Source organism: Galeopterus variegatus, unplaced genomic scaffold, assembly GCF_000696425.1.
Source record: "Galeopterus variegatus unplaced genomic scaffold, G_variegatus-3.0.2 Scaffold119, whole genome shotgun sequence".
NCBI classification, from domain to species: domain Eukaryota; kingdom Metazoa; phylum Chordata; class Mammalia; order Dermoptera; family Cynocephalidae; genus Galeopterus; species Galeopterus variegatus.
In genome coordinates this window covers 1,022,929-1,048,140 of record NW_007726230.1, presented here as the reverse complement: position 1 = coordinate 1,048,140, position 25,212 = coordinate 1,022,929, and the positions used below count along the sequence as shown (strand labels likewise).

The 25,212-nt window shown below is 38.8% G+C and overlaps 1 protein-coding gene across 1 annotated transcript in view; it reads right to left on the bottom strand.

Moving 5' to 3' along the window:
• Positions 1 to 8,654: 8,654 nt before the first annotated feature.
• EXD1 (exonuclease 3'-5' domain containing 1) overlaps positions 8,655 to 25,212 on the bottom strand; it is a 38,460-nt gene continuing 21,902 nt past the window's right edge. Inside the window, exons 6-11 of the mRNA XM_008587705.1 lie at positions 21,746 to 21,832; positions 20,179 to 20,283; positions 20,018 to 20,098; positions 15,711 to 15,854; positions 14,862 to 15,053; positions 8,655 to 9,518 (exon numbers count right to left, since the gene is read on the bottom strand). Coding sequence (XP_008585927.1) covers positions 8,856 to 9,518; positions 14,862 to 15,053; positions 15,711 to 15,854; positions 20,018 to 20,098; positions 20,179 to 20,283; positions 21,746 to 21,832 — 1,272 coding nt within the window. The 3' untranslated portion in view covers positions 8,655 to 8,855. The remainder of the gene's footprint in view (positions 9,519 to 14,861; positions 15,054 to 15,710; positions 15,855 to 20,017; positions 20,099 to 20,178; positions 20,284 to 21,745; positions 21,833 to 25,212) is intronic.

The following is a 25,212-nucleotide window of genomic DNA, read 5'->3' as shown; positions in this document are numbered from 1 at the left end:
ATGTAGACATCAGTGTAACTACCACCATAATCATGATATAGACATTCTTATCACCTGGAAAAGTTCCTTTGTGCCCTTTGTAGTCAGTCCCCAACTCTGCCTCAGGCAACTACTGATCTGCTTTCTGTCACAATAGATTAGTTTTGTTTTTACTTGAATTTCATATATTACTGTTACGTACTGTTTTGCATCTGGCTTCTTTTGAGATTTGTCAATGTTGCATGTGTTATAGTTTGTTCCTTTTATTTGCTGAGTACTATTCCATTGTATGGATATGAGACAAGATAGCGATGTAGTCAGCCCCTCAACTCACTTTTCCCCATTTTCAAAGAATCCAGCACACCCAGATAAGCTATTTTCAAGGAATCCAGTATACCCAGCTAAGCTGCTTTCACAAACTCAGATAAGCAACGTCTTTTTAACCACAAACTTCCCTTCAGGCAGTTAGCCCAACTCCTGCATGTCCACAGAGCTCCAAGGTGACTGCTACAAAGACCTTCCTGGGGTGGCAGTAGTGAACACCACCACCATCTTAGACCTACTGAGCAGGCTCAACGACCAAAGCCCTGACTGAGAGTGCACCCATGCCACAAACAGGAAGAATAGAATGGACCACCTCCATGATGATGCTGGCCCTCACCCATTGCCCTATAAAGGACCCTGAACAGCTCCTCTTGGGCCCCTAGCTTTTTTTTTTTTTTTTTTAAAGATGACCAGTAAGGGGATCATAACGCTTGACTTGGTGTTGTCAGCACCATGCTCTCCAAACCAGCCATCCCTATATAGGGATCCGAACCTGTGGCCTTGGTGTTATCAGCACCACACTCTCCCGAGTGAGCCACGGGCTGGCCCTGGGCACCTAGCTTTCTGATAGCTACCCCCCTTATGCATAAACTCTCTTTTCTTTAAATAAAGTGTTGCTTGCTTTACTGCTGGGTGCATTGTTCATTTCTATGACTTTGAGACCCAAGAACCTGGCCCAGTAACAGATATACCACCATTTATTCATTCACCTATTGTTGGAAATTTGGGTTGTTTATAGTTTGGGGCTATTAAGAATAAAGCTGTATTGAGTGTGATCCTCTCATGGGGGAACAAAAGAGAAGAGAAGAAAAGAAAAGAAAGAGTAAAGCTGTAATGAACATTTGTGTCCAAGTCTTTGTGTAGATATTTACTTTCATTACTTTTGGAATAAATATCTAGGAGTGGATACAAGAAATTGACAAACCGTTCTAAAGTTTTACATTGCCAGTTTACAGTGCCAGTTGTTCTACATCCTGCAATACTTGGTATTGTAAGTATTTCTTCTAAGTTAAAAAAATAATACTTTGAGGCATAAATACCTAGGAATTGAATTGCTGGGTTGCATGGTCAATACACACAACTTTTAAGAAAGGCCAGACCCTGACTGGCCGGTTAACTCATTTGGTGAGAGTGTGGTGCTGATAACACTAAGGTTCAGGATTGATCCCTGTACCAGCCATCTGCCAAACAAACAAACAAACAAATAAATAAATAAAACAAGAAGAAAGGCCAGACATTTTCCCAAAGTGATTGTACCATTTTATATTCCCACCAACAGTGTATGAGAGTTCTGGTTGCTCTGTTTCCTCACTTATATTTGGTGGTGTTGGTCTTTTTAAATTTTAGCCACCAAAATTAGTCACTGTGTGAAGGTATCTCATTGTGGTTTTAATTTGCATTTTCTGATAATGAATAAAGCTGAACATCATTTCAAGTGCTTCTTGGCCATTCTTATATCTTCTTTTTTAAAGTTTCTGTTCAAATAGCTTGCCCATTTTAAAACTGGATTGTCTTATTGAATTATACAATTTCTTTGTGTATACTAGAAATAAATCCTTTGTCAGAATATGTATGTTACAAATATTTTCTCCCTGTCTGTGTCTTGTCATTTTCTTCAAGTGTCTTTCAAGGAGCAGAACTTTTAAATTTCGATGATACACAATTCATAGTTTTTTTCTTTATGGTTTATGCTTTTTGTATCCTAAGAAATTTTATCTATCCCAATGTTATGAAGATTTTCTCCTATACGTCCTTTGAAAATTTTTGTAGTTTTAGGGCCGGCCCGTGGCTCACTCGGGAGAGTGCGGTGCTGATAACACCAAGGCCCTGGGTTCGGATCCCATATAGGGATGGCCGGTTCGCTCACTGGCTGAGCGTGGTGCTGACAACACCAAGCCAAGGGTTAAGATCCCCTTACCGGTCATCTTTTTAAAAAAAAAAGAAAATTTTTGTAGTTTTAGTTTTTACATTTAGATCTATGATTCATTTTGAGTTAGTTTTTTGTCTGTATGGTGTGAGATAACAGTTGGCTGCTGCTGCTTTTTTTTTTTGGTGGGTGGCCGGTATGGGGATTTGAACCCTTGATCTTGGGTTCTCTAACCATCTGAATGACTGGACAGCCCGTTGGCTTCATTTTTTCTCAATATATATTGATGTTCTATAACCACTTTTTAAAAATCATTCTTTCCCCATTGTATTAGTCTATTTCTGTTGTTTATAACAAAATACCTAGAACTGGGTAATTTGCAAGAAAATGAAATTTACTGCTTACAATTTCAGAGGCTGGGAAGCCCAAAGTCCAAACTAACTCTTATTTTAAAGCCCTCAGAACATGCCCCTGACCACCATTTTTAATCCATTCACTATGGCATGGTCCTAGAATCTAATCACCTCTTCAAGGTCCCACCTTTCAATTACCATAATAGGATTTCCCACCTTTGACAATTACAGCGGGAATTGAGTTTTTGAGGGACATTCAACCCAAGGCATTCTCTCCCTGGCCTTCCAAAACTCATTCATGTCCTTTGCCCATTGAATTTACCTTGGCACCTTTATCAAAAGTAAACTCTTCCATTGATCTTGTGACTACCTTGCTCTAATACCACACTGTCTTGATTACTGTTGCTTTACAGTAAAGTCTTGAAATCAGGTAGTATAAATTGTCCAAGTTTATTCTTCCTTTTCCAAATTATTTCAGTTTATCTTAAGTCCTTTGCATTTCCATATAAATTTTGGAATCACCTTGCCAATTTTTTACATAAAAGCCTGCTTGGATTTTGACTGGGATTGCAATAAATCTATATATCAATTTGGGAAGAACTGATATCTTAACAATATCTAGTCTTCCATGGTATCTATTCCATTTATTTAGGTCTTTAATTTCTCTTAGTAATATTTTGTTCTTTTCAATACACATGTCTTGCATATATTTTGTTAAATATATCCCTAAGAATATCATGTTTGAACATTCTTGTGATATTTTTAAAAATTTCAATGTGTAATTGTTCATTGCTAGTAGTTTTTAAATATTTATATTTTGTATATTGATGTTGTATCCTGTGACCTCATTAAATTCAATAATGGGTTCTAGTAGCTACTGTGTAGCTTCCACAGGATTTTATGTGCACCTGATCATGTCATCTCCAAATACAATTTTATCTTTTTTCTAATTATATGACTTTTATTTTTCTTGCCTTTTTGCACTATTTACAGTACAATGCTGAATTGAAGCAGTGAGTATATATTCTTTCCTTATTCTCAATTTCATGGCGAAAACATTCAAATTTCACCATTGTAAGTGTGATGTTAGTAATAGTGGTTTTTTTCAATTTTTAAAATTGTGGAAAAATGAATACAAAACAAAATTTACAATCTTATCCAGTTTTAAATGTACAGTTCAGTAGTATTAGGTACATTCATATCGTTCTGTAACCATCATCACCATCCATCTCCAAAACTCTTTTTATCTTGCAAAACTGGAACTCTATAGCAATTACACAAGAACTCCCCATCTCCTCTCCTACAGCCCATGGCAACCACCATTCTACTTCTGTCTGTATGATTTTGACTATTCTAAGTACCTCATATACCTCATGGAATCATATAGTACTTGCCTTTTTGGATTGGCTTATTTTACTAATCATGCCTTCAAGGTTCATTCATGTTGTAGTATATGTCAGAATTTCCTTCCTTTTTGGGCCGGCCTGTGGCTCACTCGGGAGAGTGCGGTGCTGATAACACCAAGGCCCCGGGTTTGGATCCCACATAGGGATGGCCGGTTCGCTCACTGGGTGAGTGTGGTGCTGACAACACCAAGCCAAGGGTTAAGATCCCCTTACCGGTCATCTTTTTAAAAAAAAAAAAAAGAATTTCCTTCCTTTTTAAGGTTGAATAATATTCTATCATATATATACACCACATTTTGCATATCCATTCATCCATCCATGAACACTTGGGGTGCTTCCATGCTTTAGCTATTATGAATAATGCTGCTATGAACAGGGATGTACAAATATCTCTTTGAGACTCTGCTTTCTATTATCTTGAGTATAGACCCAGAAGTGGAATTGCTGGATCATATGGTAATTCTATTTTAATTTTTTGAGGAACCAACGTATTATTTTTCACAGCACTAGTACCATTGTATATTCCTATCGACAGTACACAAGAGTTCCAAATTCTCCACTCCTCACCAGATTCGTTTTCTCTGTGCATTTTTTATAGTAGCTATCCTAATGGGTGTGAGGTAGTATCTCATTGTAGTCTTGATTAGCATTTCCCTAATGGTTAGTGATGTTGAGCATCTTTTCTTGTGCTTATTTGCCATTTGCTTATCTTTGGAGAAATGTCTATTCAAGTCATTTGCCCATTTATAAATTGAATTTTTGTGTGTGTGGTTGTTTTAGGAGTTCTCTTTATATTCTGGATATTAATCCCTTGTCTGATGTATGATTTGCAAGTATTTTCTGCCATTCAGTGAGTTGCCCTTTTACTCTAATAGTGCTTTTTTTTTTTTCCTTTTTGTCTTTTTTACTGACCGGTAACAGGATCGCAACCCTCGGTGTCGCACCCGCACCACGCTCAGCCAGTGAGCGGGAACCGGTCTCCACATGGGATCTGAACCCTCGGCGGGAGCGCCGCCGCACTCCAAAGCGGTGCACTCTCCAGTGCGCCACTGGGCCGGCCCTCTAATAGTGCTTTTTGATGTACAAAATTTTTACATTTTTTATGAAGTCAAATCTATTTTTTGTTGTTGTTGTTGTTGCCTTGCCTTTGGCATCAGTAATAGGTTTTTTAAAAAGGCCTTCATTAGGAACAAGTCCCCTGCTAATCCTAGTTTGCTGTTTTGTTTTGGTTTTCTTTATCACGAATGAATGCATAATTGTCAAAATTTTTTTTTCTATTACTGTTGAGATAATCATATTGTCTTTCTCCTCTGTTCTGTTCACATGAGGCATTACATTTTCATGTTATACCACACTTGCATTCCTGGGATAAAGTCCATTTAGTCATGACATATTACCCTTTTTATGTATTTCTGGATTCTGTTTGTTAATATTTTGGTAAGGACTTTTGCATCTGTGCTCATATTTTAAATACGTACTATAGTTTTCTTTTTTTTAAATTTTTTTTTGGCGGCTGGTCAGTACAGGGAGCTGAACTCTTGACCTTGGTTTTATAACACCATGCTCTAACCAACTGAGCTAACCAGCCAGCCCTCTTTTCTTACAATGTTGTTGTCTGGTTTTGGCATCAGGGTAATGCTGGCTTTACAAAGTAAATTAGAAAATGACCCCTTTTTTATTTCCTGGAAGGACTGGTATTATTTCTTATCTGTTTGATAGAAATCTACAAGTGAAGCTATCTGGGTAGTTTTCTTTGTGGGAAGGGCCTAAATTATGAATTCAATTTCTTTAATTGATTTAGGGCTATTCAGATTTTCTATTTCTTCTTAAATTTGTTTTAGTAATTTGTGGTTTTCAGTGAATTTGTCCATTTCGATTAAACTGTTCAATTTGTGGGCATGAAATTGTTCATAGTATTTCCTTAATATCCCTTTAATATAGGTAGGCTTTGTAATGTTATCTTCTCTTTCATTCTTGATATTGGCAATTTGTGTCTTTTTTTTTTCTTCTTTTTTAAAAATCTTGGTCTGGTTATAGGTTTAGCAATTTTATTGAACCTTCCATAGAACCAGCTTTTGGTTTTAATAATTTTCTGTTTACTTTTAATTTTATTGATTTCCATCCTTACCATTATTCTTTCCATCCTTCTACTTACCCCAAGTTTAATTTGCTTTTATTTTTTTCCAGTTAAGGTAGAAGCTTAGATCACTGGTTATGGATCTTTCTTATTATATAAGCATTTCAAGCTATACATTCCCCTTTCTGCATATCTTTAGCTGTTTTTTACTGCAACCAACAGTAAAAGCATATATTCCCCAGACATACAACTTAGAAAAAAGAAAGCTTCATAAAATAATACTTCTTCCCTTTACTGTGTGTAATGCACTCTGATATTTTCTATTCTCTTCCATTGTTCAAGAAACACTATTTATGACTTACTATTTTTTTATTTTGGATGGTTTTTTTTGGAGGCTGGTGGAACAAGGAACCGAACCCTTGACCTAGATGTTATCAGGCCATGCTCTAACCATGTGGGCTAACCAGCCAGCCCCATGACTTACTAACTTAAAGTGTAGCCTAGACATTGTTTTTGGTAATAACATGTTATTTTAAGATCAGCTGTTGATTACAATTTGATGCCTCTTCCTATAGGATTTGATGCCAAATCCTATGAGTATGTGGAATAGAACATATTAAACTTTGTCTTAACACCAAGGTCAAGGGTTTGGGTCCCCATACCATCCAGCTGTCAAAACCAAAAATAAAAAAGATAAACTTTGTCTGAGGGTGAACCTAGCAATTTAGCTAATAAAGTCTTGTTGTATGTAACAACAAATACTGCAATGAAACCCAAAAGGCTCATTTTGTCTTAGGGGTCAAAGTACTTGTTAAACACATTGTCCAGTAGAACTTCCTGAAATGATGGCAATGTTCTAAATCTCTGCTATTCATTACAGTAGCCAGTAACCACATGGGATGGGACTATTGAGTACCGGAAATGTGGCAAGTGCAACTGAAGAATGGAATTTTTTTTTTTTTGCTTTTATTATTATTTTTAATCGACACAATAATTGTATATATTTATGAGGTACAATGTGATTTTCCATACATGCATACAATATGTAATGATCAAATCAGGGTAATTATCATATCCATCTGGAATTTTAGTTAACTTAATTTTAAATTTAAATAGTACAAATGGCTAGTGGCTACCATATTGAGCAGTGCACCAAAGGCCCCAAACAGTTCTGTGTTTTTCATAGGCATAGTCACAAAAGCTACATAATGAGAGAAAAATTGGCTGGCCGATTAGCTCAGCTGGTTAAAGCGTGGTGCTGATAACACCAAAGTCAAAGATTCAGATTCCCATACCAGCCAGCCACCAAAAAAACAAAACAACATGAAAGAAAAATCCTTTTTTTAATATGAAGACTACTACATTTTACTTTGTAGCATGCATGAGATGTACAGATGTTGTGAGTAGTAATTTAATGGTTCTATAAGAAACTAAATCAATTCCAGGAATTTTACAGGAATTCACACACCCTTTGCAGACTAAACCTAGATTAACTACATTCTTGGCTCAACCTGAAGACACATTCACCAAGAACTGGTTCACATCTTGGCCCCATGTGACTTTTTAAACTAAGGACAAGGTGAGACAAAGCAACTTTGGGGCCGAGTCAACTGGTCTTGAGCCTTTAATCTTAAACAGACTATCTGGGCTCTGGAGTTTGGAAGGGCACAGCAATTCTTTCAGTGGCCCTCATAACAGAATTGGCTGGTGCAGATGCTCCTAGTCTTCGACCTGCCCTAAGTTTCCCCTATATGCAAGCAGTAGAGTCAAATTACATCTCATAACAGAGTCAAATTACAAATTTCTAACCTGAACTCTAGACCTAGGAATCTAGACATATTCCAAATTCTTCCTAGCCTGACCCAATTAACAAAAGTGAGAAGTAACCTAATGTCAAAACAGATTTATTGGTTATTTTCCACAAAAGAATGGGAGCAATCTGCAAGCATTCAATATTAAAAAGGCTCAGGACAAGCTGCCTTCCATTTGCCTTAAGAAAGGCAAATAGAATGGAGTCAAAGTTCACATTTACATAACAGACATACTAAAAAGCTCAGTGCCCCTGCTTTGTTAGGAAAATGGATAATACCTTCTAAAAGTAAATGGAATAAAAAGAAATTAAAACTCAGATATTGATTCCTATAATAATGTTAACTATTATTTGTCTATGACATAAAATAGACAAAACATTAAAAATTCAGAAATAAAGTTAATATTTTAGAAAGGAAAAAAGTACTGGTAAAGTTGTCAGGCACAAAGTTTTCAAGACTAAGAGTTTTACTGACTTGCTTCAAACCAATCTAAAAGCCAAAAAAAAAAATTTTTAAATTATAGATTCTTCTTGATACGAAGCCCAAGATTTCTCCCTTCTTTAAATCCCCTAACCCAAATTATTATTTATTTTTTTCTTTTTTTAAAAAGATGACCAGTAAGGGGATCTTAACCCTTGACTTGGTGTTGTCAGCACTGCGCTCACCCAGTGAGTGAACCGGCCATCCCTATATGGGATCCGAACCCATGGCCTTGGTGTTATCAGCACCACACTCCCGAGTGAGCCACAGGCTGGCCCTCTAACCCAAATTATGAGAAACCATTCATTCTGGCCACTGAGAACATTTCTGCATATAGACATAATCAAAAAGTTTACTTCTTTCATTATTTAACTTGTTCATTCCCATCCTAATCCAAATACCAGGAATGTAGGAGTAAGCATGAGGATGTAACTGCCCCCAAAGCCCATGAGTGAGGCATAACTAAACTAACAACATGAGAAACTTAGGCACTGAGGGAGGCCCTGATGGCAAGGGAAATGAGCCACCTTTATGACCTTAAAAACAAACTGCATATCACTAAGGCAGATTTAGAGGATTTATCCAGGAATCAGTCTTCTCCAAGGCTGGACAGGGAGGGAGTGTGGAAAGCACAGCTTTTCTTAAAGGATGAAAGGCGTCACTTGGGGACACTCTTGTTTCCTGAGGAAGAGAAAGAGACACTGAAACATCTTGTTTTGTGCGTTTTAAATCTTCCTTGTTTTTCACCATCAATAACTGTTCTATCTCTTCTTTCAAAGATAAACTTGCCTGAAACTCATGTTTGTGTATCATAAAGTCTTCTTTTTGAGTTATTCTCTGGTCCTCTGACCCCTTTGATTCAGGGCAAATGAGTTTGTTACTGGAATCTTCACTGGCTTCTTCCTTAATGGGAGGTAGATGTTGAGATTTTGTTGTAGTTTGTTTATTCTTAGATTCTCCTTTCAGAAAATTCACATCCTCATGAAATTCATGGGATATAAAACTTGGAGCTTTATCTACCCCAGAATTTTTACAAGGTAAGAAACCTCTGACTTTTTCCTCTTTCCCTGCTGTCTCCATGACTAATCTCTTTGGATGTAGCGCTGTCCTTATTAGGAGTCCCTGTGCATTCATTCTATATTCTTTTGTAGCTCTCTCTCTGCGCTGCTTCTGGAAGTCCTTGATTTGAAGCAGTTCCTCTGGCAGCTCCATACATGTAGGCTAAGAAAAGAAAAGGAAAGGAAAGGAAAGGAAAGAAAGAAAGAGTCAAGTTTATTAGAACTAAACTTCTGAATGTGGTACTTAAAATCACTTCTATTACACCTAATGGTAATACTCAATCTAGGGTCTATTCAAGTGCGTTCATATAGCACCCTCTAGTGTCTTCAACTACAGTAATACTATTTTTTGAGTAATTTAAGTATTTTGATTCATAATATGGAAATATTATGAATACACAGCTTTGTGTGTCTGTGTATGTGTGCATGTATGTGTAAAGATTATTCAGGAGAGCTGACTGGTTAGCTCACATGGGAAAGTGTGGTGCTGATAAAACAAGGTCAAGGATTTAGATCCCTATTAAAAAAAAAAAAGATAATACAGGAAAAGTAGGTCTCCCTTCTAACCTGGCCCCACTTGCCTTAGCAGGTGCATCCTCTAAAAAGCAGTTTCTTGTATAACCCTCCAGAGATAGTCTATGCACATATGAGGGTACTTTAAAAAGTTCATGGAAAGATTTGTATTATCTTTTAATTCTATTTTTCCACAAACTTTTGATGTATATCATCATATGTATATCATATATAAATATACATACATACATATATCCATTACTAAATGTTTATATTTTTATTGGATTACATTTTTAATTTTTATATTTCCCCAACTTTTTATTTTGATAACTCTTTCTAAAATCATTTTACACACATGGTAACATACTATTATATATATTCTTCTGCATCTTGATTTTTTTTTAACTAAAAATTTTGCCTTGGAGATTTTTCCATATTGGCATTTCTTTTCTTTTCTTTTCTTTTTCCTGACCAGTAAAGGGATCGCAACCCTTTGCACGGTGTGGTCCGCACCACACTCAGCCACTGAGCACACCGGCCATCCCTATATAGGATCCGAACCCACGGCCATGGTGCTCCCAGCGCTGCACTCTCGAGAGAGAGCCACGGGGTCGGCCCCCATATTGGCATTTCTAAGGACAGTATTTATATACCATAACTGATTTAACCAAACAAATTCCTTTTGATGGATATGTATATTTAGGTTGTTTCCAGTCTTTTATTATTACATAAATGCTACAATAAAGAATATATACATATGTGTGTGTGTATATATATATTTTTTTTCTTTTTTTTTTTTGGCAGCTGGCCAGTACAATAAAGAACATGTTAAGAAAATGTTCTCTTTGTTACATGAGGCAAATAATTTTTCCCAGTTTGCTTGCCTTTTGACTTTGTTCATCGTATTTTTGACATGCAAAATATTTTAAGTGCAATTTATTAATATTTTATGGGCTCTGAGTATTTTTGTGTTGCACAGAAAAGCCTTCCCTACTGTGCATTTTTTTTCTTTTCTTTCTTTTTTTTTCTTGGTGGCTGGCCAGTGCAGGGATCTGAAACTTTGACTTCAGTGTTATAACACCACATTCTAACCAACTGAGATAACAGCAAGCCCAGAGAGATTTTTTTAATTTTGTTTTTTTCTAATAATTTACAATTTCTATTTTTTATATAAATACTTGACCCATGGAGTTCTTTTTGATGTTATGAAAAATGATAGCAATCCAACTCTGATTCTCCTACCCCTCAATGGTTAATCAATTGCCTAAGATCATTTATGGAATAAGTATCTTTTCCCACTGATTGTAAATGCTACCTTTCTCACAACCATATTGGCAGATATACATTAAGTCTATTTCGGGGTTCTCTACTCTGTTCCACTGATCTGCCTATTTATGCACCAGTTGCAAACTTTTTTATTTAGTGTAGCCTTATGTTGTTTTATGTTTTGTTTTGTTTTTTTGTCCTTTTTTTTTGAGACCGGCCACACCGCGCTCAGCCAGTGAGCGCTGTGAGCGCACTGGTCATCCCTATATAGGATCCGAACCTGTGGCGGGAGCGCTACCGCGCTCCCAGCGCCGCACCCTCCCGAGTGCGCCACGGGCTTGGCCCGTTTTATGTTTTTTTTTGGGGGGGGGGGCTGGCTGGTATGGAGATCAGAGCCCTTGACCTTGGTATATAATACATTTTAATACCTGACAGAACTAGTCTTCCTTTAATATACTTCTTTTCCCAAAATTCTGACTATTTTTGCATGTTTATTTGTCTCTATAAAAAGTTTGCCAAACGGACCAGCCCGGTGGCGCACTGGAGAGTGCGCTGCTTGGGAGTGCGGTGGCGCTCCCGCCAAGGGTTCGGATCCCATGTGGAGACCGGTTCCCGCTCAGTGGCGGAGCGCGGTGCGGGCGCAGCACCGAGGGTTGCGATCCCGTTGCCGGTCCCCAGTACGGGCGTGACACCAAGGGCTGCAATCCTGTTCCAGTCAGTAAAAAAGACAAAAAGGAAAAAAATAAATAAATAAATAAATAAAAAGTTTGCCAAAATAATCTGGGTGTTAATATTTTTATTGGATTAGAGTTAAATTCAAAGGTTAATTTAGGAATAATTCATGGTTAAAAATACTTAGTGTTCTCATTCACTTATTTAAGTCTTCTTTTACACCATTCAGTAATATTAAAAGGTTTTCTTCATCTATATACTGTATTCCATGTTTCTTGTTAGATTTATTTCTAGGTAACCTATTTTTTCTTTCTCTCACTTTTTTTTTTTTTAAAGATGACCGGTAAGGGGATCTCAACCCTTGGCTTGGTGTTGTCAGCACCACGCTCAGCCAGTGAGCAAACCGGTCATCCCTATATAGGATCTGAACCCGTGGCCTTGGTGTTATCAGCACTGCACTCTACTGAGTGAGCCACGGGCTGGCCTTTTTTTTTTTTTTTTTTTGCACGTTTGTCACTTGAGATTCTCTTTATGTTTTTGTTATGAGGCACTATGTTTGTTTATGGATGGTTTTTTTTTTAGAGGCTGGCTGGTACGGGAATCAAACCCTTGACTTTGGTACTATAACACCGAATTCTAACCAACTGAGCTAACTGGCCAGCCCCTCTCCTATCTTTTCTGATACATTTATAAATGGGATTCTTTCTCTCATTATGTCTTCTAGCTGTTTATATAGATTTATAAAAGCTATTAATATTTGTTATATTTCGGGCCGGCCCGGTGGCGCACTGCGCTAGTGCGCCGCTTGGGAAGCGTGGAGGCGCTCCCGCCGAGGGTTCGGATCCCACATACAGACCGGTTCCCGCTCACTGGCTGAGCGAGGCGCGGGGGCAGCACCGAGGGTTGCGATCCCGTTGCTGGTCCCGGCCCGGTACGGGGGCGACACTGAGGGTTGCGATCCATTGCCGGACACGGAAAAAGACAAAAAATATATATATATATTTGTTATATTTGTACTCACTTTACTAAATTGTCTTTTTTAGTTGATTCTCTTTAGTTTTCAGTTGTACAACTGGCAAGGCATAATTGTGATTCCTCTTTTCCAATTAAAAAACGTTTTCTTTAATTTTTAATTTTTTTTCCCAGTAATACTTTGCTCATGGAACCTGTTTGAATTTTTATGGCTCATATCTTTCTTTTTCTGATTTCATTGGCTAGTAGCTTCAAAAAATGTCAAAGTAGTAGTGATAGTCACCATTTTTGTATCCTGAAATAAAGGAAATATTCCTACTGTTCTCAAACATTATGTAGTCTTCTCTCCTGAGATAAGAGGGAGGCTGATTGGTTAGCTCAGTTGGTTAGAGTGTGGTGCTGATAACACCAAGTTCCAGGGTTTGATACCTGTACCAGCCAGCTGCCACCTGCAAAAACAGAGACATGAAGATACTTCAAAAAGTTCATGGAAAAACAGAATTGAAAGATAATACCAATCTTTCCATGAACTTTTTGAAGTACTATATGTTTTATTATGTTAGAAAAGTATCCATATATTCCACCTTTAATCTGTAATGCATGTAGAATATTATTAAAATTTTTTCAGCATTTACGAGATAATCATAAGACTTTCTTGGCCCTACTAAAGTGGAGAATTTCCTAGCATTAAACCATGCTTGCAAGCAGAATCCAGTGATGCATTAAAAAAATATATAGGGCTGGCTGATTAGCTCAGTTGGTTAAAGCACAGCCTTGTAACACTAAGGTTACAGATTCAGATCCTCATACTGGACGCCAAAAACAAAAACAAATAAAACATACGTATACATAAACACATCTAAGTAGGTCTCATACCAAGAATGCTAGAATTTTATTAGGATTTTAAATCAATAATCAAAAATGCGAATAGTTTAATAGCAATAACTGGCAAACTTCTACTGTAAAGGACGAAATAGCAAATATTTTAGGCTTTGTGAGCCACAAATGAACTCTGTTGCATATACCACTATTTTTTTTTTTTTTTTACAAACCTTTAAAAATGTAAAACCTATTCTTAGCTCATGGGCTGTACAAAAATAGGCCATGGGCCAGACTTGACCTGTAGGCAATAGTTTGCCAACTCACAGCTTATAGTTTTCTTATATTACTCGAGCTAACCGGCCATCCCTATATGGGAGCCGAACCCGCGGCCTTGGTGTTATCAGCCCCGCACTCTCCCGAGTGAGCCACGGGCCGGCCCCTATTTTTTTTTTTTTTTACAAACCTTTAAAAATGTAAAACCTATTCTTAGCTCATGGGCTGTACAAAAATAGGCCATGGGCCAGACTTGACCTGTAGGCAATAGTTTGCCAACTCACAGCTTATAGTTTTCTTATATTACTCGAGCTAACCGGCCATCCCTATATGGGAGCCGAACCCGCGGCCTTGGTGTTATCAGCCCCGCACTCTCCCGAGTGAGCCACGGGCCGGCCCCTATTTTTTTTTTTTTTTTTTTTTACAAACCTTTAAAAATGTAAAACCTATTCTTAGCTCATGGGCTGTACAAAAATAGGCCATGAGCCAGACTTGACCTGTAGGCAATAGTTTGCCAACTCACAGCTTATAGTTTTCTTATATTACTCTGGCTGCATAAAAGTAACTAATGAGATGTTAAATTTACCCATTCTTTTTTTTTTTTTTTTTTTAAAGATGACCGGTAAGGGGATCTTAACCCTTGACTTGGTGTTGTCAGCACCACGCTCACCCAGTGAGCTAACCGGCCATCCCTATATGGGATCCGAACCCGTGGCCTTGGTGTTATTAGCACCGCACTCTACTGAGTGAGCCACGGGCCGGCCCCTAAATTTACCCATTCTTTGATGGAAATATTTCTTGGAAACATTACTTAATATTGTGAAAAGGTGCTCAACCTTGATCCTGAAGCCCCTCCAAGAACATTTATCACCAAGTCTGCCCCATGAAAGTTGTCGCAGCTGCGAAGAATGGGTATCAATGTGCCCTGCATAAGGAAGAAGGCATAAATGAAGGTCCTGAAGATACACTCACAGAGAGTTGCACCTACCTCAGTGCTTCCAAGCCTGTCTGCAGACCCTTCTCGATAGGTATTTAGGTACCCATCCACCAGGGTAGTTAGGTCAGACATCATCTCATCCAGTAGTACCAAGCGAAGGGGTAACAGGTAGGTAGCTTCTAGGGCCAAAATTTTCAGTAAAGAGGGTAAAAGAGGTCGTGTGAACCACACTTCTGGATTTTCCTAGAGACAGAAAAAAAATTTTCTCTCAACAGTAAGCAAAACTTTAAAGAAAATAGCTGTTTAAATGTTGCTTAATTTAAAACCCTGTCATTTTCTTCTATTATTATCTACTTTCATACTTTTGCTAGCCTTCTGAGCACACATACATATTCCCACATGCCCCTACATACAAGTATTTAGTGTGTGTGTAATAGAGAAAGAGGGGGTGGGGGGAGAAGTAGGTCAGTCGATCAGAACTTCTCATCAAATCTGGAGGCAGCAGGCTTCATTATACAACCAAAATTGAAGCCAATATAGTCATGACCTGAGTTTGCATGTAAGGATATTAGAAGCTAAAGAAAATTTATCTTACTTAGGGAGAAATAACTGGAATGATTTTGGTTCTGTTGCCTTAATCCAAATTCTCACAAAAATTTGCCCTTTTCTCAAATTGAAAATTTATTTCAGAGTACTTTTTAATTGATAACCAACAAATCTGGATCCTACCATTTATCCACTTGACCGCAAACAAACTGTTCCCATTTGGCACAACTAAGATTTTGGCAATGCTCGTATGCTTACATAGCAGCTGTCATTTCTCTATACAATAGGCTGATAATCCTGCTCAGAACACACTTGGAAAAATTAACCTCATATGATACATCCTTTAACACTTACCTGAATCAGCTTTTGTCTCTCTTCTAGAAAGGAGAGATATTTAGGGGTTACTTTCAGGTGCCTGATCAAACTCTCCTGCAAAGTACTGATGCAGTTTGGAAGAAAGCCGCCCGTTTCCATGGAAAATTGAAGGACATCTGCTACCTGTGGTTTTTAAAAAAGACAAACAGAACAGTGGAATATATACAGAGAGCTATCTCATGGCAGAAATAGCAGAAATATATTTAGAGAAATGTCTTTAAATACCATTTTCTCCAGGAAATTTAAAGTTGTCCAGTCAATTTATTCTATCAACTTTAAGTAATTGTACTTGTTATATCTTCTTCCCCCCCCAGTCAATTTATTCTAAAAGTTTTTTTAGAAAAAGGAAAAAGATCACCTAACTTTAATGTGCCCTTGTTAACTTTCTTTTCTACTTATTTTATTTGCCTACTTTAGGATTATTTACTACTCTTTGGTGCCTTTGGGAAATGGGGAAAGGAAGATAAAATTTAAAAATTAATTTCTTTCTTTCTGTCTGTCTCTTTATCTGTCTTTCTTTTTTTCATTCATTCTTAGCACCCAGTTTTGAGTGAGGACATGTAATATTTTTCTTTCTGTGTCTGGCTTATTTCAGTTAACGTAATTTTCTCCAGGCTCATCCATGCTGCTGCAAATGGCAGAATTTCATTCTTTTTATAGTGAAAGAAAGAAAAAGAAAGAAAGAACGAACCATAATAATACGCTGAACTTTCAGAAGGAGAGAACTAACCTAAGGATACTAGAGATGGTGGGGGGAGGTTGAGGAGCAATTGGTTGGTAAGGAACATAAAGAATAATTACATTTGTAGTAATGAATATGCTAATAAAAATTATCTTTAGGGCCAGCCCTGTGGCACACTGGAGAGTGCGCCGCTTGGGAGCGCAGCGGCGCTCCCGCCATGGGTTCGGATCCCATGTGGGGACCGGTTCCCGCTCACTGGCTGAGCGCGGTGCGGGCGCAACACCGAGGGTTGCGATCCCGTTGCCAGTCCCCGGTATGGGCGTGACACCGAGGGTTGCGATCCCGATACCGGTCAGTAAAAAAGACAGAAAAAGGAAAAAAAAAAAAATTATCTTTATTACCTATTAGCAACTCTGATAAAGTTTTTTGGTAAGGAAAGCAAATAAAATTAAGAATTGCAATAATTATTTATCTAATGTGTGGTAGGCTGAATAATGGCCCTTCCAAAATGTCCACATCCTAACCCCTGGAACTTGTGAATGTTACCTTATATGCCAAAAGGGACTTTGTAGCTGTGATTAAGTTAAATATCTTTTTTTTTTTTTTGGTGGGGGGGAGGCTGGCTGGTGTGGGGATCCAAACCAGAAACTTTAGCGTTACAATGCTGAGCTCTCAGTAAGAAGGTGATGGAGTTTAGATGTGTCGTCCCCTCCAAAACTCATGTGGAAATTTGACCCCCAATGTGGCAGTGTTGGAAACTGATTGAGTCATGGGGGCAGATCCCTCATGAATGGATTAATGCTCTCCCTGGGGGAGAGGGGATTAATGAGTGAGTTCTTGCTCTATTAGCTCCCACGAGAGCTCGTTGCTTAAAAAGACTCTGGCACCTTCTCTCTCTCTCTTGCTTCCTCTAGCCATGTGATCTGCTTGTACCCACCAGCTGCCTGCTACTTTTCCACCATGAGTAGAAGCAGTCTGAGGCCCATGCCAGATGCAGCTGTCCCAGAATCATAAGCCAAATAAACCTCTCTTCTTTATAAATTACCCAGTCTCAGGTAATTCTGTTATAGCAACACAAAACAGACTAAAACAGAAGGCAATGAAGGTGCAGGCCATGAGCACCAGTGACAGCAGGGCCATGTTGGGTTGGTCCCAGGGCCTCCCCTGCCCAGACTGCCCTGCTGTGCTCCCACTGCCTGGCCCCAGCATGGCTCCTGCCCAAGCCCATGTTGCATTCTCCCCACCATCTGCCTTGGAGCTGTTGGAAACAGATCAGCTGTGGAGGGGGTGCACCTGGAAGATCTGGGGAGAGGAGGGCCACAAAGGACTCCATCACTTGGACTGAAGAGAGGATTCCCAGGGCTGAGCTGTATGCTGAGTGGGAAGGGTGGGCAGGTGAGAGGCTGGCCTGCCTTCAAGGAGCCTGATTCCTTGGATTAAGAGAATGGCTCCAGCTGGCCAGTTAGTTCATATGGTTAGAGCACAGTGTTGATAACACCAAAGTCCAGGGTTTGGATCCCATATTGGCCAACCTGCAAAAAAAAAAAAAAAGAGAGAGAGAGAGAGAGAGAGAGAGAGATAATGGTCCAGAGAACCAGCAGTGAGCACAGGGCAACATGGGAACATGGGATTGAGACAGGGCTGAGGTGGCTGGATTAAGTCAGGAAGACAGCAGGGAGTGTAGCAGCAGCCAGGCCCAAAGGGAGGCTCCAGGGGCCTGAAGAAGGAGGAGGGCATGAGCACAGAGGACCAAGAGGGGGCAGATCTCATGCCCATCACACACATGTATGATGCCCAGACGGTGACTATGTTTATCACCTCTGGGGCTTTTCCCTTTCTGTACTCTGCTCCTGGACTGTTTGACATCTTTTTAGCAAAAGCATCTTTTACCTTTGTTATTAAAGATATGTGAGTTTTTAAAAGAAAAAAAAAAGGCTGTGCTCTAACAAACTGAGCTAACTGGCAAGCCCCAAGTTAAGCATCTTGAGATGGGGAGATTATCCTAAACTATCCTGGTTGGCCCTAAATGTAATCATGACTGTTCTTTTAAGAGGAAGTAAGAAGGAGATTTTACTAAAGTCAGAGGAGAATGTGATGTGATGACAGAAGCAGAGATTAGAATTGTGCACTTTGAAGGAAAAGAAAGGGACCACAAATCAAAGAATATGAGTGAGCACTAGAAGCTGAAAAAGGCAAGGAAATGGTCTCTTCCCTCAGAGACTCCAAAAGAAACCAGACCTGCTGACAACTTGACTTTAGCCCAGTGAGTGATTTGAGACTTCTGTCCTCCAGAACTGTGAGAGAATAAATTTGTGTTGTTTTAGGCCACTAAATTTGTGGTGATTTCTTAGAGCAGCAATAGGAGACTAATATACTGTGTTAAAGGAAAAAAAATTGGTGAAATTCTGAATTCCTGCTTCTTGCATTGTGGAAATCTGAAATGAAAAACATGGAAAGACATGCCAAAGTCTTCACTACACAATACATATAAGGTCTAATCAAGAGGCCTACTGGCCTCAAGAGAACAATGAGTAATTCTCTTACACTTTGGAGTGAGCATAAAAGCAACCTCTATATAGTGAAAGATCCTGAAGAAAGACCCAAAGGAACATGTAAATAAGAGAATGGCACAAAGTTCATTATGAGCAGACATACAAAGAGACAAATTGAACCACATATAGTAACGTAAAATTGAATTTTTAGAAACTGCTGCTAAAAAATAATTGGCCAACTCACTAGTTTAATTCCCCTCCAAAGGCTCTAAGTTTGTGTATTTAAGATTTCTCTTTCACTGGCATAAACCTAGAAGACCAGATGAATCTAAAGAAAGCATAATGAAAACTAGCGGTTTTACTGTTCTCAAAGCCGAACAAGAAACCCAGACCAGCTCTAAGAGCTAGTATAGTCTAGGGATTTCTCCTTTCTCTAAGGTCCCTTAGATGAGAAACAAAATCACAAATCTTCAGGCTATTTGGGGCCAGAATAGGTTTTTGGGGGGCATATCCAGGACAATCTTCACCCCTGAGCTAGATGACAACTTGCTTTAATTAAAACTTATGTGGGCCAACCCTGTGGCTCACTTGGGAGAGTGCGGTGCTGGGAGCACCGAGGCCGCGGGTTCGGATCCTATATAGGAATGGCCGGTGCGCTCACTGGCTGAGCGTGGTGTGGATGACACCAAGCCAAGGGTTATGATCCCCTTACCGGTCACACACACACACACAAAAGAAACTTATGTGATAAAGGCAGAGATGTAATTGTTCATCTTACACTAACTCCATGTCAGACTTCTAAATGGACCCCTAACAGCTAGTTTCTGAATGCTGTGGAGTATGAATCTTGCTTCTTTAACAAATTCTGAAGTAAAATGAAAAAACAAAAAATACCCAAGAAACATACTCCTAAATAATTTTAAGTAAGTTTTCTGCAGTGCTTTTGTAGTTCACCAAATGTTCTCACATATCATACAAACATCTTACATGAGAAAAGGGCAGGAATGGAGCACCAAAAAAACCCAAAAAACTTTCAGTCACTCATCACACAAGGCCTATTTTCTACAGAAGCTATGTATAGTGGTTTAAATCCAGTGTTTCCCTTCATGTACCTGTGTGTCAAAGACATTATTCAGCAAAGTTCCATACTGATGAGAGAGGCAATCAGAAAGCCAACGACAATCGTGGATAACCTAAGGAATCAGGATGAAGACAGAGTAATTAGAACCTGGCTGCTAATCTTACTCGCAGAGGAATCAGTTTACACACTCACCTTCAAAATTTTCTTGTCCTCTAATATCATCTGAAGTCCATTGTTGAAAGCACGACTTCCCAGAAGGAAAATATCAAACAAGTAAACTCGGCTATTTGTGGCTACCTACAATAGACCATTCACACACCCCATCATAAGATAAGAAAGAACTGGGAAGGGGATCTGAGAATCAAGAATAAAAGACATGCAATAAAGTATTTAACATCTTCACTTTGAGGTAAACAATAGGCACTCAATGATTCTTAGGGACAACAGGTTTACGTTGCTTTTTTTTTTTGGTGGCTAGCCTGTACAGAGATCTGAACCCTGGACCTTCAAGTTGCTCTTAAGTAAAAAAAAGACATGATCACTATAATTTTCAAAAGGAAAGAAAAGGACAAGCTGGTGATTTAGTTTCATTTTTTACAGTTTCAACTTTAATGTTTTACCAGTCTCATTTACGGCATTCTGTGATATTGTGAAATATATATTTGGGCTTCCTCCAGGTTTCCTGATATACAGTTCCTAAAACCCTTGGGATCTCTGGAGTGATAAGAGTGTCTTCTGTATGCTAATGAGATGACTGGTGTCTGGGGGCCCCTAAATAGCTTCAAGATGGGGGACTGGTCACAGAAAAGACCAAGGCATGGTAAGAGGGTTGGGACTTTCAGTCCCACTCCCCCAACCTCTAGGGAGGGGAGAGGGGCTGAAAGTAAAGTTGATCATCAATGGCCCGTCACAAAGAAGACAGCTGTAACAAACTGAGTGTCCCTTCTGGTACCTAGAAAACTAAAAGGGACAAATTAGGAAATAACCTAGAGCTTCCCAGGACTGCATTTCCAAGAAGTCCATCCTTTTGGTAAAGAAAAGTTTGTTTTAAGTAATTTGCATTTGTGCTGCTAACTCAAACCTGGTCACCTAAAAGCTAAAGTTTACTAAGAAAATGCACAGAACATGAGATAAGGCAACCTAATCCCTGAGCAAAACTAGGCTCAGACACCTCCAATCCTTTCCCTTAGAGAAGGTGAACATTCCAGAAGTTGTTCAAGAGGATGCATTGCCAATCCTAATAAAAAATATTCTCTCATTGAGTGGAGGTAGGTCCTGACTCAAGGCATTAAGACACTGGTCGGGGATTCAGCCTGATCTCTTGATAATCCTTAAATACAAATGCTGCTAGGTTGGATCCAAAAGGGTTATCCATCCTGTAGCTATTCAAGGCCCACTAAAACTTCTTTTGATATCATGCTGACCCTCACCTACCATCTCCCAGGTCCAGGGAAAGCTACCATCCCACAAGGAGAGAGAGGAAAATCTTTATATATCTAAGGTGATAGAACAGAGATAGGAAAAAAAAGACCTCAAGCAAAGCCTGTAAGACAGCAGTGATGACAATAAAATTGAATCTATAAGGAGACAAAAGCTCTTTCCTTTTGAAAAGAATAGATTGACTACTAGAAGAATAAAAGATATTCCAAACAAATTACAGAACAATGAAACACAGGTGGTAGAAAGAAGATAATTAAAAATAAATCTACCAGTGAATCTATAATTATTTCAAAATAAAAGGTTTTAAAAAGTCTTTTACCTGAAGCCAACACAGTTTTCCATGACGACACACATTGGCTCCTTCTGCTGCCACACTCACGACACTCTGCTTCTTGATGTGGAGCATCTGATAAGAAAAGAAAGAAAAGCAAAAAGCTCCAGGTAATAAATGTTGGCATTATAACTTCATGGATGGCACGAGTAAAATGGTCAGCGATAAACAAAGTGGATCATATTTTTTAAACTTACAAAATCTTTTTTTTTTTTTTCCTTTTTGTCTTTTTTCGTGACCGGCAACGGATCGCAACCCTCAGTGTCACGCCCGTACCGGACCGGGACCAGCAATGGGATCGCAACCCTCGGTGTTGCGTCCACACCTCGCTCAGCCAGTGAGCGGCCGGTCTGTATGTGGGATCCGAACCCTCGGCGGGAGCGCCGCCACACTCCCAAGCAGTGCCGCCACACTCCCAAGCAGTGCACTGTAGCAGTGCGCCACCGGGCCGGCCCTAAACTTACAAAATCTGACTAATCCAAAAGACAAAGCCTGCTTCACATACATGCAGAAATCACGACTGAACACTTCTGATCCTCTTTACAGTTTCAGCAAAAGTATTCCACAACTGGAAAATAAATCATTCACACCCCAAATGCTAACGAGAGTTGAAAACTCAGACACTTTCTGTTACCATTGATGCTGGTTTTTTGGGGGGTGGGGTGGTTGTTTTTTTGCAGCTGGCCGGTACAGGGATCCAAACCCTTGACCTTGGTGTTACAACACTGCATTCTAACCAACTGGTGAGCCAAGAATTCTAGTCTTTACAATGACGCAAACTATGGTGTCCAAAAAGAGGGCAATTTACTGTATCTGAAAGGAGCACAAATAGTAGCTAAGTCTCACAGTACCTACTGTTCAAAATGACAGAAACAAGAACTCAACAGGTCACTTAAAGCCTTGGCTTCACTGAATTACTCAAAATTGGAATAGTGGTATCCCAGGAACACACTCTAGTCTTTGATTATCTGTAATCTTATCCTATTTCAAAACATTACACAATTCTAAAATCCTTAATCCATAATTCATGAAAATATCTACACAATACAATATTCTCCCCATTTTACAGGTAGGTAAATTACTGGAGAATAGAAGATCATAGTAACTTACACTAGTACAATATCTTCCTTTAGAGAGCATAAAGTGTTCTACATTCCAAGTAATTCTCATCGGTGAGATGACAGAATTTTAGTTTCATCCTCAATCAACAGGAAGGCTGTAGAAGTATGAACAAAAGCTATATTTCCCTATTGAAATGAATTTCCAGGCTGACTGTTTAGCTCAGTTGGTTAGAGTGTGGTGCCGATAACACCAAGGTCAAGTGTTTGAATCCCTGTACGGGCCAGCTGCAAAAAAAAAGAAGAAAAAAGAAAAAAAGAAAAAGAATTCATAACTACTTCAAATTTCTAGAGCAAGTTTTTCCTTACCCCTTTTTTTTCATGTATTTTATTTTTTACTTATTTTTTATTTTACTTCTCAATATACATTGTAGTTGATTTTCATGCCCCTTTACCCGTTCCTCTTCACCCCCTCCGTCCCTGCCCCCCCCATCATATCTGTTCACTTGACTTAAATAGTTCAAGGAATTCTTGTGGTTATTCTGCCTTCTTCCCTCCCCACCCTTGATTTGTTTGTGTGTTTATTTATTTTTAGTTCCCACAAATAAATGACAACATGTGGTATTCCTCTTTCTGTGCCTGACCTGTTTCACTTAACATAATTTTCTCTAAGTCCATCCATTTTGTTGTGAATGGTAGTATTCCATTGTGTAGATACGACACAATTTCCTTATCCAGTCATGAGATGATGGACATTTGGGCTAGTTCCAACTCTTGGCTATTGTAAATAGAGCTACAGTAAACATTGTAGTACAGGTGTCCCTTTGGCATGATAATTTCCATTCCTCTGGGGGTATTCTCAACTATGGAATAGCTGGGTCATATGGTAGATCTATCTGTAATTGTTTGAGGAACCTCCGTACCATTTTCCATAAAGGCTGCACCATTCTGCAGTCCCACCAACAGTATATGAGAGTCCCTTTTTCTCTGCAACCTCTCCAGCACTTATCATTCTCAGTCTTTTGGATGTTAGCCATCCTAACTGGAATGAGATGGTATCTCAGAGTGGTCTTGATTTGCATTTCCTGGATGCTGAGTGAGGCTGAGTATTTTTTCATGTGTCTGTTGGCCATTAGTATATCTTCCTTTGAGAAATGCCTATTCAGCTCCTTTGCCCATTTTTTAATTGAGTTATTTGGTTTTTTGCTGTAAACTTGTTTGAGTTCCTTATATATTCTGTATATTAATCCTTTGTCAGATGTATATTTAGCAAATATTTTCTCCTACTCTGTTGGTTGTCTTTTTACTCTGTTGATTGTTTCTTTTGCTATGCAGAAGCTTTTTAGTTTAATATAATCCCATTTGTTTATTTTTCCTATAGTTGCCTGTGCTTTTGGGGTCCTATTCATGAAGTCTGTACTCACTCCTACTTCCTGGAGTGTTTCCCCTATGTTTTCTTTAAGGAGTTTTATTGTTTCAGGATGTACATTTAACTCTTTAATCCATTTTGAGTTGATTTTGGTATATGGTGAAAGGTACAGGTCTAGTTTTATTCTCCTACATATGAGTATCCGATTTTCCCAGCACCACTTGTTGAAAAGGTAGTCTCCTCCCCGGTATGTAGATTTGCTGCCTTTGTCAAAGATCAGATGGCTGTAGGAATATAGATTGATTTCTGGGTTCTCTATTCTACTCCATTGATCTGCGTGTCTATTTTTATGCCAGTACCATGCTGTTTTGCTTATTATAGCTTTGTAATATAGTCAGGTAGTGTTATGCCTCCAGCTTTATTATTATTATTATTATTTTGCCCAGGATTGCTTTGGCTATGCATGGTCTTTTGTTGTCCCATATAAATGTCTAGATAGTTTTTTCCATCTCAAGAGAAAAATGTCATTGGAATTTTGATGGGGATTGCATTGAATCTGTAGGTCGCTTTGGGTAATATGGACGTTTTCACACTGTTAATTCTTCCAATCCAAGAGCAAGGGATATCTTTCCATCTTCTTGTGTTCTCTTCAGTTTGAGAGTGGTTTGTAGTTTTCACAGAGATTTTTCACATCCTTGGTCAGCTTTATTCCTAAGTATTTTATTTTTTTGGTGGCTATTGTAAATGGGCTAGCTTTCTTGATTTCTTTTTCTGCATGTTCACTGTTGGAGTATAGAAATGCTGCTGATGTTTGTGTGTTGATTTTGTATCCTGCAACTTTGCTGAAATCATTTATCAACTCTAAGAGTTTTTTTGTAGAGTCTTTAGGATCATATCATCCACCAAAAGGGACAGTTTGACTTCATCTTTCCCAATCTGGATGCCCTTTATTTCCTTCTCTTCTCTGATTGCTCTGGCTAGTACTTCCAACACTATGTTGGTGAGAATGGGCATCCTTGTCTAGTTCC